We start from the raw sequence: 23,354 nt of genomic DNA on the forward strand, positions 1-23,354 counted from the left end.
CACCAGGAGTGGGAAAGTTGGTATTCAACTGAGAGTTTATAACAATACGTGGCGCTTAAAATTGTTAGACTTTGGGTAAAAGAGCTTGCTAGGCATTTAATGACTTATTACTCTTGTAAGAAATTTCTTCTTCCAGTGCAATGTTAGCTCTTCCCCACCTCCTAATTATTTCACTTGCCAGTTAATTCTTCCTCAGACAAAGACTATATGATTGTAAGGAGGTTGGATTTCACCGCCTGCATTTGATAGGTGGGCCTGGTTACTTAAAAGAAGTAGCAGATCAGCGGAAAGTAATGCAGTTAAGTGTATTTGGTTCTCAGTGTATCCATCTGGATCACTGCCTGATCCCATTGTTCCTAATGTCTCCGCTTCAATTTGCCCTGCTGAGAGAGCACTACAATCAAAGGGCATGGTGGACAAAAGGGAAGCACAACAAACGATCAGGAGTAATAGCAGGGAAATGGTCCTTTAAACCCTCCAGTCAGATGGGAAGAGAGGAGGGAAAGAGACAGAAAGGAGGAGAGTGGCTTTCAATGGGGTCAGAGGAAGCCTGGCTCCTCACAAGTCCTGGGTGATGGCTGTATCTAGTTGTACTTCAGAAAATCCCATTTCTTTATCTGTCAACTAGGACGTATTATGTACACGAGGCTGTCAGTTCCAATACGTCCTGCCTTGAGAACTGAGCACTTACTCTATGGAGAGGCGTGAAGTATAAGAGTATGAAAAAAGCAGTGGGATATGGGGTCAGGCCAAAGTGTGGGTGGGGGTAAGAAGACTAGGAAAAATAGAAACATTATCCTCATCTTTTTAGATTTTCATTTTGTGATTTTTTTTGTTAGCTTTTAGACACCCATTTCTATTTTCTCCATTTAAGTTATGAGTTCCTTGGGGACAGAACCCCTATCTTTTAACATCTGATCACAGTGGATCCTTAACTATAGCCCATAAGATGAGTGTACATTAGATCTTTCATTATTTACCATGCTCTGTGTTAACCATGGTAAATTTTAAATTATAAACGCACCCCCAGTATGTTTTCTTAGCCACTCCTTAACAGTTGGTGTGTGCTTAGAGTACACATTTTAATTCAGCTGTACTTTAAGGAAATAAATGTGCCCTTTATGCCCTGAGAGTAAAACAAATTTTAGCTCCTGGAATCCTATTTTTAAAGCACTAGGGAAATTTACTATCACAAGGAAGCCTGTGGTAAATCCCCCATCTTCACACTTTGTACTGACTGTCCTCCACTCCTAGCATGTGCTCACTTCCTCCTCACTTCTGCCTCTTAGGATCCCTAGTCTCCTTCAAGGGTCAGTTCAATCTCTACCTTCCTACTTTTTACTTGAAGCCTTTCTTGCCTGAGCCCCAGGATATTGGTGCATTTTACACCCCTCACCCCAAACCCAAGCATCACATATTTATTTTGCACCTATTTTATTTATATATTCATGCAATAACATGCAGAGATGTGCACTTAAATGACCATCTCTGAACAGGCACATGTAAAAGCGTGCTATTTCTCCTAACAATGTATGTTCCTTGAAGACAGGGGCTGCTCAATTTTATCTCTGTATCTAACACAATGCCTACCTCATAATAGGTGACAAAACAAATGTTTGTTGATTATTTTATTGAAAAGGAGTAACTTTGTTCTGATGTATCAATGATTAAAATCTAGGTTATCCTACCACAAAGCTACACTAAAAGAATTCTAACCAGAGTTTTACTTCATGGGGGGAAAAATCTAATGCGTGTCAGCCATAAAATATTTTCTAGGGGAGATGATTTAAAAAAATATTTCTGCCATTGCCAAAAATGACTTCATCTAATTGCAAGTAATAGTTTTTGTAGGGGGAGCAAAATATGTGTAAAGAATCTGAAAGGTGGAAAGGGAAGGGAAGGGAATAAGGGAAAAGATTTTATTTAGTCTATTGTGTACCAGGTACTGTGCTAATACAAATATTAATTTCTTTTGATCCTCACAATGACCCCAGGGGAAAGGTGCTATTATTAACCCTATTTAAAGTTGAGAAAACTTAGAAGTAAAGTGACTTACCCAGGGTCATACAGCTGGTAATTATCTGAGGCCACCTTTTTTTGGGGGGGGGCAATGAGGGTTAAGTGACTTGCTAGTAAGTGTCAAGTGTCTGAGGCTGGATTTGAACTCAGGTCCTCCTGAATCCAGGACTGGGCTTTATCTACTGTGCCACCTAGCTGCCCCCTGAGGTCACCTTTGAACTCAGATTTTCTTGACTTCAGGTCCAGGGATCTATCCAACTGTGCTACTTAGTTGCCTATAGGTGAACTATTTCCTTATTTTAAAACATGCTTAAGTCTTTCATTTTTGCATCATCTTTATTTCCCTGTCTCCTTCCCCTTCCAAGAGATCCATTACTCATAACAGAGAAGAGAAAAAAAAAAGGATGGACTATGTCTTAATCTGAAACTCACTCTTCTACAAATTTAAGACCATTATTAGAACAAAAGAGTCTTCCGAGGTCCTAAATGGCTGCTGTGATATTTGTGTCACTTTCTATGGGGTTATAAGAATTACAAAAAACTTTAGAGTTGATCCAGCCCAACCTCATCAGAGTCTAATTGAAGTGACTCAACTATGGTCACACAGGTAATATTAGCAGAGTGGTGATTCATATTCAAGCCCTGACTCCAAATCCAGTGCTCTTTCCTTGAATTATATTTAATATTATATTACCCTCAGGGCCTTCTTAGAATCAGAAAATGTTTAAGATGGAAGAGACCTTAGCTATCACCCAATCTAAACCCCCATTTTACATAAAGAAGAAAAAAACTGAGGCTCAGAAAAGGAAAGTGACCAGCAGAAGTCAAACAGCAAATTAGCAGAGCTAGGATTAGAAGCCCTGTCACCAGTCTTGTCTCAGACTCTTGTGGCATGTGATTCACTTACAGAAGGCTAGAACTCTGTCAATAGCTGTAACTTGGTAGATATTGCTAAGTTGAATCATTGCTACAAGGACCCTCAGAGATCACACAGTCCGATACTCTTATTTTGTAGGCAAGAAAACAAACCCTAGCTACTATCAGGCTCCCCCTAAGAGTCTACAAGGGCCTTCTAGGGAAATTCTGATGCTGAGCAGCATCATCTCCCAGTTCAGCTTGAATTCTAGCAGCAGGAATACCAATACTGGTGGGAATAAATTAAGAAGGCCCAATGTAGATATCTGGGTGCACGCCTGGGACAGGCACCCAACATGAAGAAGTGCCAGAGAGACAGGCAGAGACGCCAGAACAGAGGATCTCTACCTCCTTATCAGGTGGACCTCAGAGCTTAGGTAGCATCCAGAGGATATCTCAAATAAGTTCCAAGAGCAGGTTCAGATCCATGGAGACCAAAGAGAGGCAACACCTCCATTTTGTCCATGCAAGGAGACTTAGGACAGGCATACAATTAATGATCCAGAGAAACGCTACCCATATCAGGGTATTTCCTGACTTTGTACAGAGAGATAACAGGGGTAAGTGTATGCAGGTAGAACATCCAACTTTACTTCTGCCAGCCCCAATATTTTGTATCTTATGCAACCTAGTATACTACCCATATACTTTATTAGCATGTTGAGAGGGTAGAGATTATTTAACTCTTGGCTTTGTATTGCGAGTTCTCAGCACAAGACCTGGGACCTAGTAGGTCCATAATGAAAATTTGATGATGGACGGCTCAGCATGGAGTAGATGGACCAGAACAGTACTAGACAAATGATATGTACCACCTGGTGATGCTTAATTACAGAGGTGGACACAATGAGTTAGCAGTAGTACCAGGGAAGAATTCTGGCTTCTAGCAGCCAGGTGCTCTTTCCACCACACTATGTAAATATTAGTGACTTTGTTTTGGGAAGAGTGTGTGTGTGTGTGTGTGTGTGTGTGTGTGTGTGTGTGTGTGAGTGAGGTGGGGGTGGGGTCCATACCTAAATGTCCCCAGGACACATAGAGAAAGAAGCCTTCTCATTAACTAATCCAAAGGTCACCAGTAAACCCCCAGAGTCATTTTATCTTCTTCCAGAATCCGTCCTGGCCAAGGAGAGGCCTATGTGGTCCATCTCTTCCCCATGGCATTGCCCTACCTAACAATCCCCATGGATGATGAAGTTGTTCTCACTGCTGGCGGTAGTAATTGCTAACCCCCCAAACAAAGGCTCCTACTATACACTTCTTCAAGTAGAGGGTAATTCCCCATAATTAAAAATGATTACCAAGATGAGCCTCCACCATCCGACACACACATACACACCCAGCCGCCCCAAGAATCACTTGGAAAAATACAATGAGTCTTTTCTTTTCCAGGGGAATACCTAACACAGCCAATCAACCGCCTAATTATTTCCCTTTCAACACCCCAAATCCTCTCTCTTCTGTAAGCGGACAGCTGACTGTCTTGATCCCCAAACAATGAAGCTCATTTCCCAAAGTGCAGGTGCCCCTGGTGACCAGTGGGTCAGGGTTGCCTTCTCTCCCCCTTGGGCAATTTTAAGAGAGTATAAGTACTGTGACCTAGCACACAGGTAGAACTCCGAGTATCTCAGGAAACCCCCTGACCCAACTACAAACCTACCTTCTTGCAGAGGTAACAGAACGACTGACAAGAACCTGGCTCACCAATCAAAGTTAATACTGCAACGCCTCCTCTTTAAATCATTTGCGGATCCATCTGTGTAATGACTCCTCCAGTGTAATTCCCTATTAAGAGGCTTTATCTGGAGAGATAAGCAGCTGGTTTCCGTGTCACTAATTGCTGTCTGCTGTGATTTTAAAACATCTGCACCATTGTGCTCTTCATTTTCATATTCTAATCACCCTGAAACTTGAAAAAGGTACATCGCTGATTGTTTCTATGGGTTAATTAGTACACAGTCTCCTTGTAGAGACAATTTAGAGGCAGTCAGAACCTCAATCAGGAAGTTTGTTTTAAAAATTAATAACATCGGTAGCGGCTGGAGGGACTGACATGTACAGTGACATCGGGATTCTCCTCAAGGGATGAGCTGTCCTTTGTTATATTTAGTAGAAGAGCAAAGTGCCACAGAGTAGGAGGAAAAAGATGCAGGTAGGGGGTAGTGGTAGGTAAATGTAGGAGCAGAAAAAAATATCATTCTCTAACATATGTTTGTAATCTTTCTCTCTCATCTGGCAAGGAAATGGCCACTGCTACCATCAAGACCTTTCCCATCTCAAGTCAATATAGTTCCCATCTTTTTTCCTGGAACAGTGGCTTGCAGTGGGAAAGGGGGGATGTAGAAGAGACAAATTCTTAAAAGACTATGGAGGGGGCAGCTAGGTGGCACAGTGGATAGAGCACCAGCCATGGAGTCAGGAGGACCCGAGTTCAAATCTGGCCTCAGACACTTAACACTTACTAGCTGTGTGACCCTAGACAAGTCACTTAACCCCAATAGCCTCACCAAAAAAAAAAAAGACTATGGAGGAAGTTGGATTTCTAAAGTTTCTTATTTGTCCTCTAACCCAAACCTCCTCACAAACCACCAAAAGAAGAATTGAGCCATCCCTGCTTCTCCATGCAGAATGAGCTCATGGGCTCCTCTGGGGCAGCAGATGAAAAGGAGATCAAAAAAGATCAAAAGACCATGGCTTCTCTTAAGAAAGGCCCAGGATGTCCCCCCCCCCACCACCTAGGAGTGTAAGACACATCTCAGGGAGCAACCATTCTGTCAGAAAAGCACAATCTTGTGGGCAAAGAATCTCAATAAAAGACCCAGACTGAAGGGAAGCCTTTGGAGGTGCTGTGCTAACTACTGGAGATGCAAAGCTAGATGTGACACAGACCCTGTTCTCAAAGAACTTAACAAAAGTTTGTCAAAGGCAATCACATAAACAGGATACAGGGGCAGCTAGGTGGCGCAGTGGATAAAGCACCGGCCCTGAATTCAGGAGGAACTGAGTTCAAATTTGACCTCAGACACTTGACACTTTCTAGCTGTGTGACCTTGGGCAAGTCACTTAAGCCCCATTGCCCTGCCCCCCAAATCTTTTAAAAAACCAAACCAAAACAAAACAAAAAACAACAGGATACAAAGGAAAATGCAATAAGTGGAAAGAAATCTAAGTTAAGTATTTTGAGAAAATTTGAAAGTAGGACCTACTTATTATCAGAGGTCAAAGAGACTTCAGAGATCACTTAGTCAGACTTTTATCCAGTACGACAATCCCTTTAGGAAATCTCTGAAAAATGATGAACTGGCTTTTGCTCTAATACTTCTACTGACAGGAAACACAATCTGCTAAGGACAATCCATTACCAGTTTGGGCAATTCTAGCTGTTAAGGTATTCTTACTTCTACTGAATGGAAAGTTCCTTTTTTTGAAGAACTTTATCAGAATGGAATCTCTGTTGTGTCCTCTCAGTATTAGGGGCAAAAGGCTATGAGACTAAGATATATGAAGAAAGCTCTCTGTTGGCCAGCCCACCTCTCCCTCAGTTGTCCTCATCAGTAAATGAAACCTAGGCATTTCATTATGTGACACTGAAACAAACCCAGGTTTTCAGGAGATAAGGTGGAAGTAGGCTTAGGAAAGAGAGAAAGGGTGTTGGGATGGGAAGGAGGAGGAAGAGAAAAGTAGAGAAGGGAAGGAAGTGGGGAGAGAGACAGAGACAAAAAGAGAGCGCCAAAGAGTGCCAGAGAGAGAGCGAGAGAGCGAGAGAGCGAGAGAGCGAGAGAGCGAGAGCGAGAGCGAGAGCGAGAGCGAGAGCGAGAGCGAGAGCGAGAGCGAGAGAGAGAGAGAGAGAGAGAGAGAGAGAGAGAGAGTGAGAGATTAGCATGGAGCAGCAGGGTGACCACTTAAGAGGCTGCCACAATATTGGCTTAGAGTGGGCTAATTAGAATGTGGCATCACCTGCATCCATTCATGATGTTAAAACACTATGCTTTCTAATTGCACTATTCAGTTTCTGAGAACCTGCTGCACCAGCAACTGATGAAGGGGAGAGGGAGAAAGCAGTCTCTGGTATACTCTGGCCTTTCTCTGCCAAGTGACATGAACAGTGTTTTGTTCAATTCACTTGTGTGTGTGTGTGTGTGTGTGTGTTTTCTGAAAATCAAGCATTCCTAGCTCTATGCCATGTGCTGTGGAAATGTTAGAGGGTGCATGGGCTCTGTTTAATAGAATGTCACTGCAATAGTGCAGGCAATACAGAATGAATGTCTGAATTAGACTGATGAATTGCTACAGAAAGCATGCTTGTACCTCGGTTCAAATCCTACCTCTGACACAGTACTTCTGTGACCTTTAACATGTCATTTAACTAATTTTCCTCATCTATATAATAAAGGGGTTTGACTAGATGACATCTGATAGCCCTTTCAGCTCTGAATCTATGATCCTGTGATATCAGGAAAGGGAATGAGGTAGAAGATAGTGTAGAGGTACAATTTATAAAATTTGGGCAGCAGTTAGGGGATATAGAGATGGCAAACCTAATCCTGAGGCCTTGAACAGGTTGATCAGGAGAATAACTGTGATATATACAGATCAAGGGAAGTCAGGAGAAATAGTTTGGGGTACAATAAAATAAGTCTGGTTTGAGACATATTGAGTTTGAAGTGACAGAAGAGCATCCAACTATAGATTTCCATCAACAAGTTGGGAATATTGGTCTAGGACGGACAGAATGGTCATGAGAATTCTTACTCATTACATGTACACTGAAGGAAAGGAGCCAATGAGAAGGACAGAGAAACAATGAGTAAAAGGTTTCAAGAGCCATCGGCCAAGGGTATGAAGAAAATAGGGCCAAAAGAGACAAATGCATAAAGAAATCTATAAAGAAGGACTGTATTAGATTTAATAAGTAGAATGGTGATCGCCTGTGAGAAAAGTTCTTGGTAAACATTAGAGTGTTATAGAAATTTGCAATGTTGTAATAATTATGGTGCCCTCTCTTTTGGTAAATATGAGTTGGCTGCCCCTCAATATTATTAACTTGGTGCTGAAGTCTTGGACCCAGATTATATAACATAATCTGGTCACTTTATATGGTTTAATATTGTGCTCATTGTTCCATGTAGACTGTGTATCTTGCTCTTAACCCTTCAAGTTAATGGTAAGCTCCTTGAGAGCAGAGGCAGCTTCTTATATAATTTTGAGTGGGTACATGCAATACTCAAGAAATATTTGTTTAAAATCTAGGGCACAATGATTTAAAAAAGTAAATCAAATTGGACTGTGTGCCCAGAAAAAAAATTAAAAATTTAGTTTTCCCCTCTGGAATTTGTGCATGGGTATATATGTTTATTAGAAAGAACTAACTAAAAGATAAAATACCTACAAATTAAATGTCAAAGGAAGATCCACCAAACAGACCTTGGACAAAAATAGGGAAGCATTTTTTTTCTTTTTGACTTTTAAAAAATTGCTCTTTGCTTTTTTACTAAGGATAAAAAACACAGAAAATCCATAAAAGGCCACATGCAAATAAAAAGGAACTTAATTAGAAAAAAAGAGAAATATTTGATTACTGACTAGAGTCAAGCTAATTAGACATTATAAAGGTTTTAATATGCCAAACTAGCTGAAAAAATTTTAAATTAATCTATTAATTCATTCATTTACTCCATTCATTCATTCATTCATCCATCCATCAAACCATAAGTGGAAACCTGTGATATGGTTCAATGCCATAGTAGTTATGTTAGAGGAGATTAGAGAAACAGAAGGTACTTTGACACTAATCCTTTCTTCCCTCAAAGAACTTACAGTCCAATGTAGAGGAAGTCTGTAAAACCTGAAACAGGTAGGGAAAAGAAAGCACCTGGACAAGCACTTTGAGCAATACATGATATACAATTTTCCCCACCATTCTTACATCTGCCTATTGTAAGACACTTCAGTGTAGAGGGTTCCCCTAGTCCAGCAGCCATGGTTTTGACGTAAATCAAAATGCTCTCTAGAACTGAGCTTCTACCAAGTGGGTTTATTTCCACAGTAATATAGTTGCTGACATCAAAGTAAAATGGTTTTAGAAATATGTTCTGGTCACTATGACCCACAAAACAGTGCCCTTGGTCCATTTGACTTCCCTTCTCTTTCTCTAATAACAGCCATTTTGCAACTGATCATGTGGATAGGTGTATACGCACACCATGACATTAGAAAATGGAAGCTGCCACTAGCCTGTGCTCATTAGAGCATCTGAGTCATCCCTCACTGGGAATCCTCTTAGGAGAGACCAGCCATGGGGAGTGTTTCAGTCAAGTTGACATTTATTAAATTCTTCAGTCTGTCAGAAGCTTATAATCTAATGGGAAAGCTAACACCAACATACATCGAACAATCATAGAATTACAGAATGTTGGGGCTGGAAGTGGCCTTAGAGTTATCTAGCCCAATACCTTGAGTTTACTATTCACTGAGGCCCCAGATGGTAAAGAGACTGGCCTAAGATTTCTCAGCTAGGAAGGGACACATCTGGTACTTAAACCAAAGACTTTGCACTACTTCAAGGTCAGCACTCTTTCTGCTGTACCTAGCAATAACCCTGTTGAGAGAACAGTGTAGGACAAACCTGTCCTGTAGAAAAACAAGTAACTATACTGCATTCATAGGCTTTGGGTGCAACAAAAGCCCAGAGAAGTGAGAGATCAGTGCAGGCTGATGTAGGAGAAGAGAGATTCTCAGAGGTTTTTACTTATGGTTTGATGAATGAATGAATTCATGGAGTAAATGAATGAATTAATGGGTACATTTAAATTTTTTCAGCTAGAGGGACTTTGAAGGATGTATGTGACTTATACAAGCCTGCATTTGTGGTCAAAGAAGGACAGGAAACCCAAAGATGTGGAGGCACAGGTAGGGAGAGCTTTACTGAAGCACAGAAATTGACAGTAGTAAAATATTAGGGAGGCTTACTTGATGAGGGAAAAATCTATGGTATGTCAAGAATCAGAGTTTGTCAGTAATAATAGATCTTTAAGGGTCACAGATCATTTTGAATATATGGTGTCTCAACAGTCTTAGTGCAGTTTTAAGCTTTAATAGTTAAAATAGCTTAAAACCCCACTAAGTCTTTTGGGATGACTTCTATTATTTCATTTGAGCCCCATCACCTCATTCTGTGAAGTAGGTACTGCAAGTATTTGTCTCTTCATTTTACAGATGAGAAAAGTTGAGTCTCAGAGAGGTTAAAGTCTTACCTACACTTACACAGCCACTAAGTGTCAGAGGCAGAATTCAAACCTGGGGGTGCCCAACTGAAGGCCCAGCATCTAAACAACACCACCATGCCTGTCATAAAAAAAACAGGGGGTACACAGGCATGGAATAAGTAGCATAAACAATTTAGAGCCAAGACAGAAGCCTGGGGACTTGTTCTTTCCCAGAGTTTGGGAAGATCTGGGAGACAGAATGGGAACTCTCTCATTTTTAATTCATGTGGTCATCTGCAAAGCTGCATATACTTTTATGGATAGGCTTCACTCCTTCCTCTATGGAAAAGCAGTAGAAGAAAAGTCCTACATCTCTGGCTTTTCAAATAAACACAGGAGGAGACCAGGAGAGAAGACTCAGCCCCTAAAGTCTTACACAGTGAAATTTTTCACTGAAGCAACCTTGTTGCCTTCTACTTCACCAGAAGTAGGAAAGAACTAATGAAGTCCCATGATCCTCTTTATCATTTGCCTACAACTGCAGAATAAGAGAAAAAAGTATCCTTTTCTTTCACTTAGAAGATTCCTCACCCTCTTCCTAGTTCTCTTCTCTCTAAATGCATTTTTTCCCTGAGCTTCTTTGTCACTAGTCCTAAAAATAACCATTGATTATAAATTAAGTCTGAAATGTCAAGAGGACACTGAAATCATCTAAAGCCCTGCTTTTAAAGCAGCCCAGAAAGACTGTTATTGCCCCATGCCCTTAGTGTGAGCCTTATTGGAAGTGAGTCCAAGTACCACAAAATTGGTTGCAGGTAGCACATGCTTGGGGTGGCGTTGGAGAAGGATGGGATAACTAAGTACCAGGGAATCTGTGGGGTCTGGACTCTTTGTCAGCAGGCATAGAGCTCTGGGTTAATTAATGTCCATGTCCCAGTAAGCAGTCGGCCATTCCTCATTTGGCAACCGTGCAGGACCCTTGTCCAGATAACTCTTCTTACAAACTGTCTTTGAACAATGTCTCACAGTCCTTTTTGTTTAATCCTAACAAGTGAACCAACTTTAAGAGACTTGTTTGGTGAACTCAATGAATACTCTTGATCAGCTATGATTTGTCAGGCTTCCTTCCTATATACAGATGCTATGTCAGGTTGTGCTGAGCTATCAATCCTCTTGTCTCCTCCCCTTTGTGATCAGTGCTATACCTATGTGAAATGGCCCTCTGCAGAATGGTCCCTAGTCACAGAACTGATCTGGAATTTGTATCAATTAAACCAGTGAACAAGCATCTATTAAGTACCTACTATGTTGCCAGGGATAGTCTTATGCACTGAGGATAGGATAGGGATTGGATACATGACTTCACTGGTATAGGGAACTCCTAGGTGAAAGAACTACCAATTCAAGAGGTCACCTCTGCAAATGATATTCCTGGAGAGTTGTCTAGAGCAGGGCTTCTTAGACTTTTTCCACTCATGACCCCTTTTTGCCCAAGAAGTTTTTACGTAACTATGGGTATATAGATATATAAAATAGGTATACAAATCAGACATTTACTGCCAAAATTTTTGGAACCCTCACATTCAATTATGTGACCCCATTTAGGGTTGAATCCAACAGTTTAAGAAACTTTGGTCTAAAGTACCAAAAGGTTAAGCAATTTACTTACTACCATCATGCAGCCAGTATGTGTCAGAGGCAGGACTTCTATTTTAACAGGGGAATAACATCTATATCTATATCTACATCTACATCTACATCTACATCCATATCCATATCCATATCCATATCCATATCCATATCCATATCCATATCCATATCCATATCCATATCCATATCCATATCCATATCCATATCCATATCCATATCCATATCCATATCCATATCCATATCTATATCTATATCTATATCTATATCTATATCTATATCTATATCTATATCTATACATCTGTATCTATATCTATATATCTGTATTTGTATCTGTATCTATATACCCACATACCTACATATATATACATACATACATACATACATACATACATACATATATATATATGTGTGTGTGTGTGTGTGTGTGTGTGTGTGTGTGTGTGTGTGTGTGTGTGTACATACAAAGAGGATAAAAGATAATCTTGGAGGAGAAGCCATTGGGAGCTGGGAGGAAAAGATAGACAATGGAGTAAGTAGCCAGGTAGTGCTTGAGCTGAGTCTTTAGGGAGATCAAGGATTCTAAGAATAGGACCAAAGTTAGAGAACATTCAAGGCATGGGGGGCAACCAGTACAAGAGAATGGAGAAAGGACAAAGGAGTCCTATCAGAACCACTACTATCGTCATCATCACCACCACCATCATCATGATGGCTAATATTTATATAAATGCTTTAGGGTTGGCCGAGTGCATTAGAAATATTATCTCATTATCTCATTTTGAAGAACAAAAGGAGGGCCAATATGGCTAAACTATAGGGTGGCTAGAGTTCTTAGGACCTTTAAATCCTAAACAAAAAAGTTAATATTTGATCCCAGTGAAAACAGTTGAATTTAATGATTGGAGAGAAGGATGACATGGTCAGGCCGGTGTTTTAGAAAAATCAGTTTGGCTTCTGTGTGCAGGACGAATTTGAATGGAGAGAGACTAGAGGCTGAGTGATCAATTAAGTTGTTGTCATTGTATTGGCAAGAGATTATGCTCAACTAGGGTGATAGCTGTGTGAATGAGGAGAAGGGTACGTAGGCAAGAGAAGCTGTCAAGATAGAAATGTCATAGTTTGGCAAGTAACTGGATATGTAGTCACAGTAAGAGTTAGGAGTGAAGGATAATACTGAGGTCATGGATTTGGTTGATGAGAAGGATGCAGGTGCCATAGAAGTAAATGGGAAGGGGGCAGCTAGGTGGAGCAGTGGATAAAGCTCTAGCTCTGGATTCAGGAGGACCTGAGTTCAAATCCAGCCTCAGACACTTGACATCCCTAAGTCTAAATAATATTTGAGATAATACCACTAGAAAGTCACTTAACCCTCATTGTCCTGCAGAGAGAGAGAGAGAGAGAGAGAGAGAGAGAGAGAGAGAGAGAGAGAAGTAAATGGGAAGTTCAAAAAAGGGGTTTTTGGAGGAAAGATAATGAGTTCTATTTTATACATGATGAACTTGAGATGTCTATGGGACACCCATTAATTCTAATTATAAGCCCTTAGAATCTGTCACACTTGGCCAAACTATTTTAGTTTTGTCTTTCTGACAAAATTGGCCTTTCCCCCCTGATTGCTTAAAAATATTTATAAAACATCCATGAATTAGAAATGGAAGCCAAGCTGCTTTACAAGAATGACAAGATCCTAGAATCTCAGTGCTGGAAGGGACCTTGGAGCTTATCTTCTCCAACATGGATGTTTTCAAGTACTTGAAAGGTTGTCATCGAAAAGTGGGGTGAGATGTTTTACTTGGCCTCTAGAAGTCATAATGAGGAGCAATGGGCAGAAGCTGCAGGGGCAGTTTGGGGCTGATTGGAAGGGAAAACTTCCATTTGAAAGTAGAAAGGGCTACCCTCAGAGGTAACAAGTTTCCCCATCTCTAGAACTCTTTCGTCACTTGTTCAGATTTTTGTAGGAGGTGACATAACAGATCTTATTTAAACTTGGTGTTTCCTCAAATGAACAGCAGCCTAGAAGAGTAGATAGAGAACTGTCTTTGGAGTCAGGAAGATATAGTTCAAATCTTGCATATGACAAATACAGACGGTATAACCCTGGACAATTCATCTCTCGGTAACCCAGCGTTTTCTTTAACACTATAAATATGCTGCTCAGACTATGCTAATGTTCAGTGGCAGAGGGAGTTCTTCACTGAGATGAAACATAAGTGCCTCTTTGTCTTTGTATAATCTTTCTAGTTGTATTATTTCAAATATGATTTAGACTTAGGGATGTGTTCTTAGCTGCTCCACTTGTTAAAAATGCAGAATTAAATACATTTCAGACAGTTTCGATTGCATATTGACAGTGTGTAGGGGGGTATAATACATGTCATAAAACCATGTGGATTGAATATATTGATTATTTTCAATGACAGCTGAACTAGACCTAGAACCCCAGCCTTTCCTACAAGATGGCTATAGAATTCAATGCCAGACAGAAATTCACAGGACTAGACTCCACCATGCCAGGTCCTGACTCATATTACCCTATCTATCAATTAGTCAGTCTTATAGAATGTAGGCAATTTTAGGGCTGTATGGGACCACAGAGGTCATAATCCAATCCCTCCTTTTACATGTAAGAAAACTGAAACTCAAAAAGGGAATGGGGGTCTTGTCCAAATTTCCATGGGTGTTTGGAAGACTTAAAGGTTACATTTGATAACAAAATACAACAAAATGAACATTCACTAAAAACATTGCCATGCCATAGAATTAACATTCTAGGAATAGCTCTTGAGTGGCACACCATCTTCCACAGATCTCTGCAGCAATTCTAGCCCGATTCTTGTCTTCACAAAGCTTTCATAAAGCCAACAGATGACTCATCAATAGGAACCAAACTCTCTCTATAGCAGCCATGACTTTGTTGATCTAGAAGCATGAGGTTAAGTCGTCTGTGTAAATTGAGATGGATTTATTCCTATTCCTTAACCTCTCCATTGGCTATGCTGTGCCCTTCACCAGATTTTCTAGGTAATAGATACCTAGGTGCTAACCTTTTCATTTACTATCTATGTGACAAAGTCCCAGTATCTTAATTTCCCTGAGCATCAGTTTTCTAACTTCTAAAATTAAAACATCAATGAGTCCCCTGACTACCTCATTGAGTTTCTGTAATCAAATAAAAAAAATTGTAATCAAAGATAATTGCCGTTGTGAAGTTGGTTCAAATACTATAAACTGTTCTAAAACCCAGTATTTTTGGACTGCATAATTTCCTTGGTGTGATCGATCTCTTTGCCAATACAATCCCACCATATCCAAGCAGACAAATAATCTTTGGGATGCTGCAGCTAAATAAATAAATGAATGAATGAAAAGACATATAGATAGACAGACATATAATCACAATTCTCTTACTTGCTATTCTGGCTTGGTTGGACCTCCCTACCAAGAGCTTTCAATCCCATGGTGGAGACTTTGTTTTGTTTTGTTTCTTTTGTTTCTTTTTTTTTTGAAATGAAAGAAGCCTTTAGTCAAAGGAATCACTATATAAATTAGTCTCATAATAATACTATTATCGTTGTTATTGTTATTATTAAGTGTGACTCTAAGATTTATGAGTACCAAATGCTGAAATCCTTGCAGAATCTTCATGTGATAGTAATATAGACAGAAATAGAGATAAAGATAGAGATAGGGATAGAGACAGAGATAGAAATATATGTGTGTATATAGGAAATAATGTGTATGCTACAGTTTATGTATGTCCTTATATGTATTTACTCATACTAGATACAGTGTGGCATGGTTAATAGAGTTCCTTAGTCCCAGGAGAACCTGGGTTTAAATCTCACCTCTATCACATGCTGCCTGTGTAACCAACCCTGGGCAAGTCACTTAACTTCTCAGTGGCCCAGACAATTCTGTAACGCAGTATTTGGAAAGGCGGTTTCCACCCTGGTAGCCCCCTACACTGATGAAATCACAGGTCCAGACCAGAATCTGTCTATCTAGCCACACATCGTTACATTTCTTCAGATTATCTCCCTACTATCCTTCTCCTCAACTCTTTCACCCATCTTTCTATTTCTTAGTTCCAAGGGGCAGGGGGAGAAAAAAAGGAACAACAAAACCCTCTCCCCTCCCTGCTTTGGCAGTAAACCTAGAGCTCCAAAAGCAGGTTTTATTTACTGTGCTATAAAAACAGTCATTTCTCTGATCATAAAAGGAGCCTGGCTGCACTGCATCATTTTGCTGCAGTGAGTTTCTTGTGGAGTGGGTCTCTGTTATGGTCTCCAGGCTACAACCCATCTTTTTCTTCTTCATGACCGCTCCCTCTCCTTCACCTCCAGGTATTTATGAAGTAAAATAAAAGGTGATTTTTTCCACATTTTATTACATGTGAATTTGTAGCCAAAAAAGTATACATTTTGAGGGATGAAACTAAGATTTAATTGTCCCTCTATTTTCTGGTTATTGCCTCATGGCTATACACCAGACCACTCTGTCACTGTGGCAAGTAAAAAAAAAAATCCAAGTGGGAGTATAACACAACTTTCATAGCCATTAAAGATGCTATGGAAAGTCTGGGTCATTCTGATTAAATCATAGACTTATACATGTTCTATCTAAAAAATAAAAAAGAGAACAGGTTAGCTAGGTCAATCCGAGGGTTCCCAATCCTTTTTAAACTTCTGGGGGGGGCAGCTATGTGGCACCGTGGATAAAGCACTGGCCCTGGATTCGGGAGGACCTGAGTTCAAATCCAGCCTCAGACACTTGACACTTACTAGCTGTGTGACCCTGGGCATGTCACCTAACCCTCACTGACCCACAACAAAACAAAACAAAATAAAATGAAAAAAACTAACTCCTCTCTGGAATAAAATTCTGGGTCTTTCTCTGCTTTACCCTCCCTCAGGAATGAATTCTTTCCCATCACCTGAGGAAACATGTAATTCAATGAAAGAGATAATTTGCTAAATTGGTAACCGTGGATGAGTCCATTCCCCTCCAGGGCCTAGGCAGTGTACAGGCTGGGAGTGAATCACTCCCCAAATTATCCAAGAAATACAGCTGGGTCCAGTGGTGTTGCTGGAATCAATGGTTTCTATTAATTTCTGGGTTCTTCTCCATAAGGATCATGGGGCTTGCCAAGTTTCCTTTCTAGCAAGCTCAGTTGGGAAACCTCTTGGAGGAATGAAAAGCAATGAATTAGTGGGAGTCAGGAAACTGGAGTCTTGGCCCTCCAACTTGAAAGCTTTTATGATTCTGAGCAAATCACTTCACCTTGCTCTGTGTCTAGTTCTGCGTCTAAAAGATGAAGGGCTTGGAGTAGATGATTCCTAAGGTCCTTTGGAGATCTAACATTTTATTGCAGTTCTTGGAGCCCATGGCCTTTCCCTTCTTTGTGGCTTCCCTGGCCAATGTAGCTACTTGTCCATGGCACGTTTTCCAAGGCTGAGTGAATCTCCTGCTTCAAAGCCCAGAATGCCAAACCTTCCAGTTTTGGGTCAATTAGCTCAAGGTGGAAGTAGGGGAATGGTCAGGAGGGGAAAATGGGAGGGTTCTGATACATCCATTTCTTATCAGTTAAAAGGACATCATGGTCTTTGGTGAGTATCTGCCCTAATGTGAAGCTTCTCCAACTTTTTGCAACCTATAGCATCTTAAATTATAACACGTGCTGTATAATTAGATTTCCCTGCCTTACCGATGGCTGTACTCCTTCAGCTTGAAAAGAGAGAGACACTTCAGACAGGGGACGAGAGCTTCAGTGTCACAAGGCTGTCTGCCTGCTCATTGGGGTTTCACTTTAGCTAGGCAGGGAAAGCACTGTAATTAAAATGAATCCTTTGTACTTTCAACAGCTGCTCCACAGAACTAGAGAAAAGAGAGTTTTTTGACGAATAAACACAAAGATAAGATTCTAACCGCTGTCTTTGGGAAAGGGGGAAAAAGTGATTTACCCTCCACTCTTTAAAAAGATCATTTGCAACTGTCCACACTTTATAGTCCAACAATGGTTGTATTTCACACTGATGGCACTTGAAGCAGCATAAAACACCATTATCTCATATAAAGAGCTGGTCTAAGTGGAAAGAACATTGGCTTGGGAGTCAAGAGATCTGGGTTCTAGTTCTGAACCTGTCTGTAACTGGTTATGTGGTCTCGAGCAATTTCCTTTACCTCTATAGGCCTTGACTTTCCTGTTCTATAAAATGGGGATGATACAATCCATGTACCTTAATTTAATTTGTAGAACTGTTGTAAGTGTTAAATGAATAAACATTTATTAAGTACCTACTATGTGCTGGGCCCAGGGGATAGAAAAAGAGGCAAAAGACAGTACCTACCCTCAAGGAGCTTACAATCTAAGGGGGAAATTCAACGGAAAATGGCTAACTCAACTCCTGACAGGGTCCTCTAGCTTCTGCCCTGGCACCCTAACTAGAATCTGACTGAGGAGAGCTCACCATACCTAGCCCACACCAGATACAAATTAGGTGCTGTCTGACCATTTTCCAGCCATGCCTGCCACTCCAATCTACTTTCTATCTCTAGCTCTGGAACCACTAGCTCTGGAATGAGTAATCAAGTCAGATCATTCCTGGAAAGGATGGGTCACTCAATTGGCCACTGCATCTAAGCATACTCTTGTCATTATATCCCACCCCTAGCCCTACTATTATAGCTAAGAGAGAAACACAGAGTGTTAGTGATGAAAGGGGAGGGAAGTAATTAAGAGATGGCTAGGTGGCAGAATGGATAGAGCAGTAAGGAAGACCTGAGTTTAAATCCCACCTCAGATTCTTCCTAACAAGGTGATCCTGTACAAGTCAGTTAAACACTGCCACTTCAGTTTTCTCATCTACAAAATGGGGATAATAATAGCACCTACCCAAACTTGTTATGAGGATCAAATGAGATAATATTTGCAAAGCACTTTGTATATCTTAAAGCACTGTGTAAATACTAGCAGTATATAATGGGATTTTGAGCTCTTTTTCCCCTCTCTGCCTTCCCCAGCCCTTGGATTCAGGGGTTCTAAGTCCCTGAGGAATTTTCTTTTTTTAGGTGGGGAGAGGAGAGGGTGTCCTCTGAGCTACTATTGATAGCATGGTTCAGTCATATTCCTGATTAAAGAAGCTTCCTGAAGGCTGGCTTGGGCACCTCACCACCATGTGGCTAACCATATCTCTCCCCTAATCTTGAAACTCACTTCTGCTTCTATGATAAAATATAAACTATTCTGTTTATCTCTGAAAGCCCTTCTCAGTCTTTGAAGCATTCCAGCCCTGTTGCCAAGCCTCTGGACTGGCCAATCCCCCATGCTGAGAAGATACTCCCCTCTTTCTTTTCTCACAGAATCCCTTTCTTCCTTGAAACTTACATGCCATCTTCTACTTACAACCTCTCCTGACCCAACCACTTGCTAGTGCCCTCCTTCCCCAGCTACCTTGTGTTTATTTTGTAGATACTTTATATGTATGTGTCATATCTCCTATGTGAATATCAGCTCTTTGAGGGCAGAGATCATTTCGTTCTTTGTACTTTGATGCCAATGGCTAGCTCAGTGCCTGGCACATAGCAGGAGCTGGATAAATAACTACCTGTTGATTGATTGATTGGTGTATAATGTTTCTCCTGCTGGACAATTCATTGGGAGTTCCCAACAACTGACCTAGAAATTGATGTTTAGAACACAATTTGCTGAAACGTTGAAGATGATTTGAATAAGAATAACAATGACTGTTATCGTGAAGGTGTTTGATACAAAAGTTCCTGGAACTGAAGAATGATGCAGCAGGAACATGGGAAATATATGAAAGGGCTGGGTAAAAAAAAAAAGAAAAAACTCCAAATACTCTGCCTCCCAGCCTGGATCTAATTTTGCACTGATCCCTCAACTGTGCTGAGGGTGAGGAAGCTACTAGTCTTTGGGATGAAAAGCCTTGGGAGCTGGGTTTTCTTATAAATTATAACATATGGAGAATCCTTCCATCAGCTTCCTACAAACTTCCCCTTTTTCCAGGGCTTTGCCATAAATCAGGGAGATTCATCTTTGGAGCAAATACTGGAAAACGCCATAAACCACAAAGGATAACTGCTGACAAATAAAACGACCCATATGATGATAACTAAGAATTGAGATGGTGTGGGCTTTTTACTTGTTTTTCAATTCCTGGACTTCTGCTTTGTCTATTTTTTTAAAATACCTCCTTCCTGAGGTGCCTTCCCTTCTCCTGTCTAGGTGATGTTTTTAAATGCCCTTTATTCCTCAATGCTTAGTTCAAATTATGCCTCCTTTCTAGGTTTGAAGAATCACAGACTAAGGACACCATTTTACAAAGATTGGGCCATGAAGACTAAACGACTCATCCAAGGTCATGAGGGCCTTTGGGCAAATTGTCAATAAACAATCAATCAACAAATGTTTACTGAGCACCTTGTTGGGTGGTGCTAAGCACAATGCTGGACACTGGGGACATAAAGATAAAAATGAAATCATACTGTCTTCAGGAGCTTGCTATCAAGGGGAATGTAATGCCTTCAAACCCTTTGAGGGCAGAGGTTTAAGGCAACACCTTGCCTGGGACAAAGCAGACCCATAACAAGACTTTGTTAAACGTAACTGAATCCCTGGCCCACTGCAGTGCATGTTGAGCTCTCTCCCTTTCCTCTGAACTAGAAATAATGTCAGCATTCTCATTACTAAAACACTTGAAGGGGTACAACGCAATTTCCTCAGAGCACTGTGATATAGGTAGTCCAAGTAATTATCCCTATCTTTCAGAGAAGAAAACTAGGGGTCATTCCCACCCTCCATGCAACTTTGCATATTCCCTTTCTATAGGATGCTCTGTCCCTTCTCCACTTGGCCAAATTCTACCCATACTTTAGGATCTAGCTCAAATCTTCACTACTCCATGAAGCTCTACTGACCACTCCTCAGCCCTTACCAGCCCAATGATCCCTCACTCCTCTGAATCTCTCCAGGACTCACACATGTGAATTGTGAAAGAATCACACAAATATAGTGTATGCGCCAAGTGAGTGGTATAATGATTATGTTCTAAGTCATGATCTAGTGTATAAGCTCCTGGGAGAAAGAAGGAATACCTTACATGGGTATACACACACACACACACACACACACACACACACACACACACACACACACACACACACACACACATCCTCTTAGTTCATAAAGACAGCAGAACAGTTAAGCTGATAGACCATTAATTTACTACACAAGTATCTGAATATTATACTTTGGTGATTTTTTTATAAGACACAGAATGACTCATAAGAAAAAGCAGTGGGTATAAAGTCCAAAGACTTGGGTTCTGCCACTTAGTAGCCATACATACACACATACACACATACCTCTGGGCTTCTTGAACCTCAATTTCCCTATCTCCAAAATGGGAGAAGTAAATCTTGCAAAGAAGTAGTCAAATGTAGTTATGAGGAAGCTACAAAATATGATAAATGAGGAATTGTACCAGGAAAGGTAGAGTAATAGATACCTTTTATTTGAAATGTATATTAAAAAATGGACCTATGAAACAGTCAGTTCAAGTGAGGGATAACTGGTAGGAATGTTCCTAGCATGCTGGGTGGCCTCTCTCCCATGGCAGATTTCCAGGAGGTTATGGACAAAATTCAAGCAGTATGGGAATGCATGGGTGAGTTATAACCATTGTATCAGGGAGTCCCTGTATTGATGAAATCACACATCCAATTGAGTACAGTAGTACCTGTCTTATGGGGTTTTAGGGAGGAAGGCACATTGCAAAACAGTATAAAAATATGTTATTCATATCCTGGGTATTTAACAAACAATATTCATTGACTGATAGGATGCCTGAATGAGCCATAGATGCCCATAAATGTCCCATGAGCCATAGTTTGAAAAACTCCCAGGAAGTTCATTCCTGGGAGGGCGACACTAAAAAAAAAAAAGATTTAATTTCCAGGTGACTTAAGGAGTATGTGTGTGTGTATGTTTTGGTTACTTGGTATCCTTGGTGTCAACTCAAACCAACAGGACTTTGTTTGCTGAGCAGCTGCTATGTGACTACACTCCTAAATTTTATAGAGAATACAAAAGAGGGAAGGGAAAAGGAGTAACAAGAAAGGGAAAGGGAAAAGGAATAAGGGTTTATCAAATGCCTACTATGTGCCAGGCACTGTGCTAAGTACTTTAAATTGTCCCCAAAGAGGTGACCATATTTGGGAGCGAAAAATGTTTATCATAACATGAAATCTTTAGATGTAGAAAAACAAAATAGTACTTGGTATCTCACTTATGACCCTTGGTCCAAACAATTGGAGCCTTATTTTCCCTCATAAACGGCAAACTTCCTGAGCAGAGAGGAACAGGAGTGTTCATCTATGTATTTCTCCTAGGACCAAATGGTAACAGAGTTTGTATGCCTACTTATGAATGAATAAATGAACAATAAATGATGAAGGAAATTCAATATAAGTCTTTCATGAAATATATACAATATTTACAGTGGACAATAAAGATGGGATATTAATAGGGTTTAGAGGACTTGGTGCAGGTTTCCTAGAGAAGGTATCATTTGAGTTTGGCCTTGAGAGCTTTGGAAGACACATGGGATGAAAGGAGTCTTCAGGATCAGACTTTGCATAACCATTCACTTAAGAGCATTAAATGGGTCCTTCACCCCTAGCGGCCAACATGGGTCGTGTTTGGACCAAGATTGTGAAGAAGGAGGTGCAGGTCATCATCAAAAAATACTACACCTGCCTGGGCAATGACTTCCACACCAACAAGTGTATGTGTGAGGAGACTGCCATCATCCATAGCAAGAAACTCCACAACAAGATGGCAGGATACGTTACTCATCTGATGAAGCCCATCCAGAGAGGCCCTGGGAGAGGTATCTCCATCAAATTTCAGGAAGAAGAAAGAGAAAGGAGGGATAACTATGTCCCTGCGGTCTCTGCTTGGGATCAGGAGATTTTTTTTTTTTTTTTTGGTGAGGCAATTGGGGTTAAGTGACTTGCCCGGGGTCACAAAGCTACTAAGTGTCTAGTGTCTGAGGCCAGATTTGAACTTAGGTCCTCCCAACTCCAGGGCCAGTACTCTATTCACTGTGCCACCTAGCTGCCCCCAGATCAGGAGATTATTGAAGTGGACCCTGATACCAAAGAAATGTTGAAATTCCTGGACTTTGGCAGTTTGTCCAACCTGTAAGTTACTCAGCTCATGGTCAGGATGAACTTCAAATTACCAAGAGAAGCTGTTTAATGTTTACTTTTGCCTTCTTTCCCATAAACTTGGGAACCCCTCCCCCCCAAAAAAGAGCATTAAATGGAATCTACATTCACTTTCCACAGACCTACCTGCAACATGCCCTCATTGCTCTTGGAAGCAACAGATCATGAGAGACAGAACAAACCCCCTTTCACTTCTGCCCTAGATTTTCTCATCCCAGAAAGTGGGCTTGAATCCTGAAGTGGAATGGAATAGAGTGGTATTTTTTCAAGTAGAGAGATGCCCAAGAGGAAATAAAAGAGATACTACTTCCTGAAACA

The 23,354-nt window shown here is 40.7% G+C and overlaps 2 protein-coding genes across 2 annotated transcripts in view; one reads left to right on the forward strand and one right to left on the reverse strand.

Moving 5' to 3' along the window:
- The window catches only part of SETBP1 (SET binding protein 1), a 492,043-nt gene that overhangs the window by 154,239 nt on the left and 314,450 nt on the right, over window positions 1–23,354 (reverse strand).
- On the forward strand, window positions 22,495–23,013 carry LOC122736716 (40S ribosomal protein S17-like). Its single transcript, XM_043979101.1, has 2 exons — window positions 22,495–22,795; window positions 22,934–23,013. The coding sequence occupies exons 1-2, from the start codon at window positions 22,495–22,497 to the stop codon at window positions 23,011–23,013; spliced, it is 381 nt and encodes a 126-aa protein (XP_043835036.1).

Source organism: Dromiciops gliroides, chromosome 1 (assembly GCF_019393635.1).
Source record: "Dromiciops gliroides isolate mDroGli1 chromosome 1, mDroGli1.pri, whole genome shotgun sequence".
Lineage (NCBI taxonomy): Eukaryota > Metazoa > Chordata > Mammalia > Microbiotheria > Microbiotheriidae > Dromiciops > Dromiciops gliroides.

What these genes read in the sequence shown, in the direction of transcription:
- LOC122736716 (XM_043979101.1), top strand. Translation starts at nt 22,495, where the DNA reads ATGGGTCGTGTTTGGACCAAGATTGTGAAGAAGGAGGTGCAGGTCATC. An exon ending in GATTTTTTTTTTTTTTTTTG is followed by an intron (nt 22,796 to 22,933) that starts GTGAGGCAATTG and finishes AGCTGCCCCCAG; the next exon opens with ATCAGGAGATTATTGAAGTG.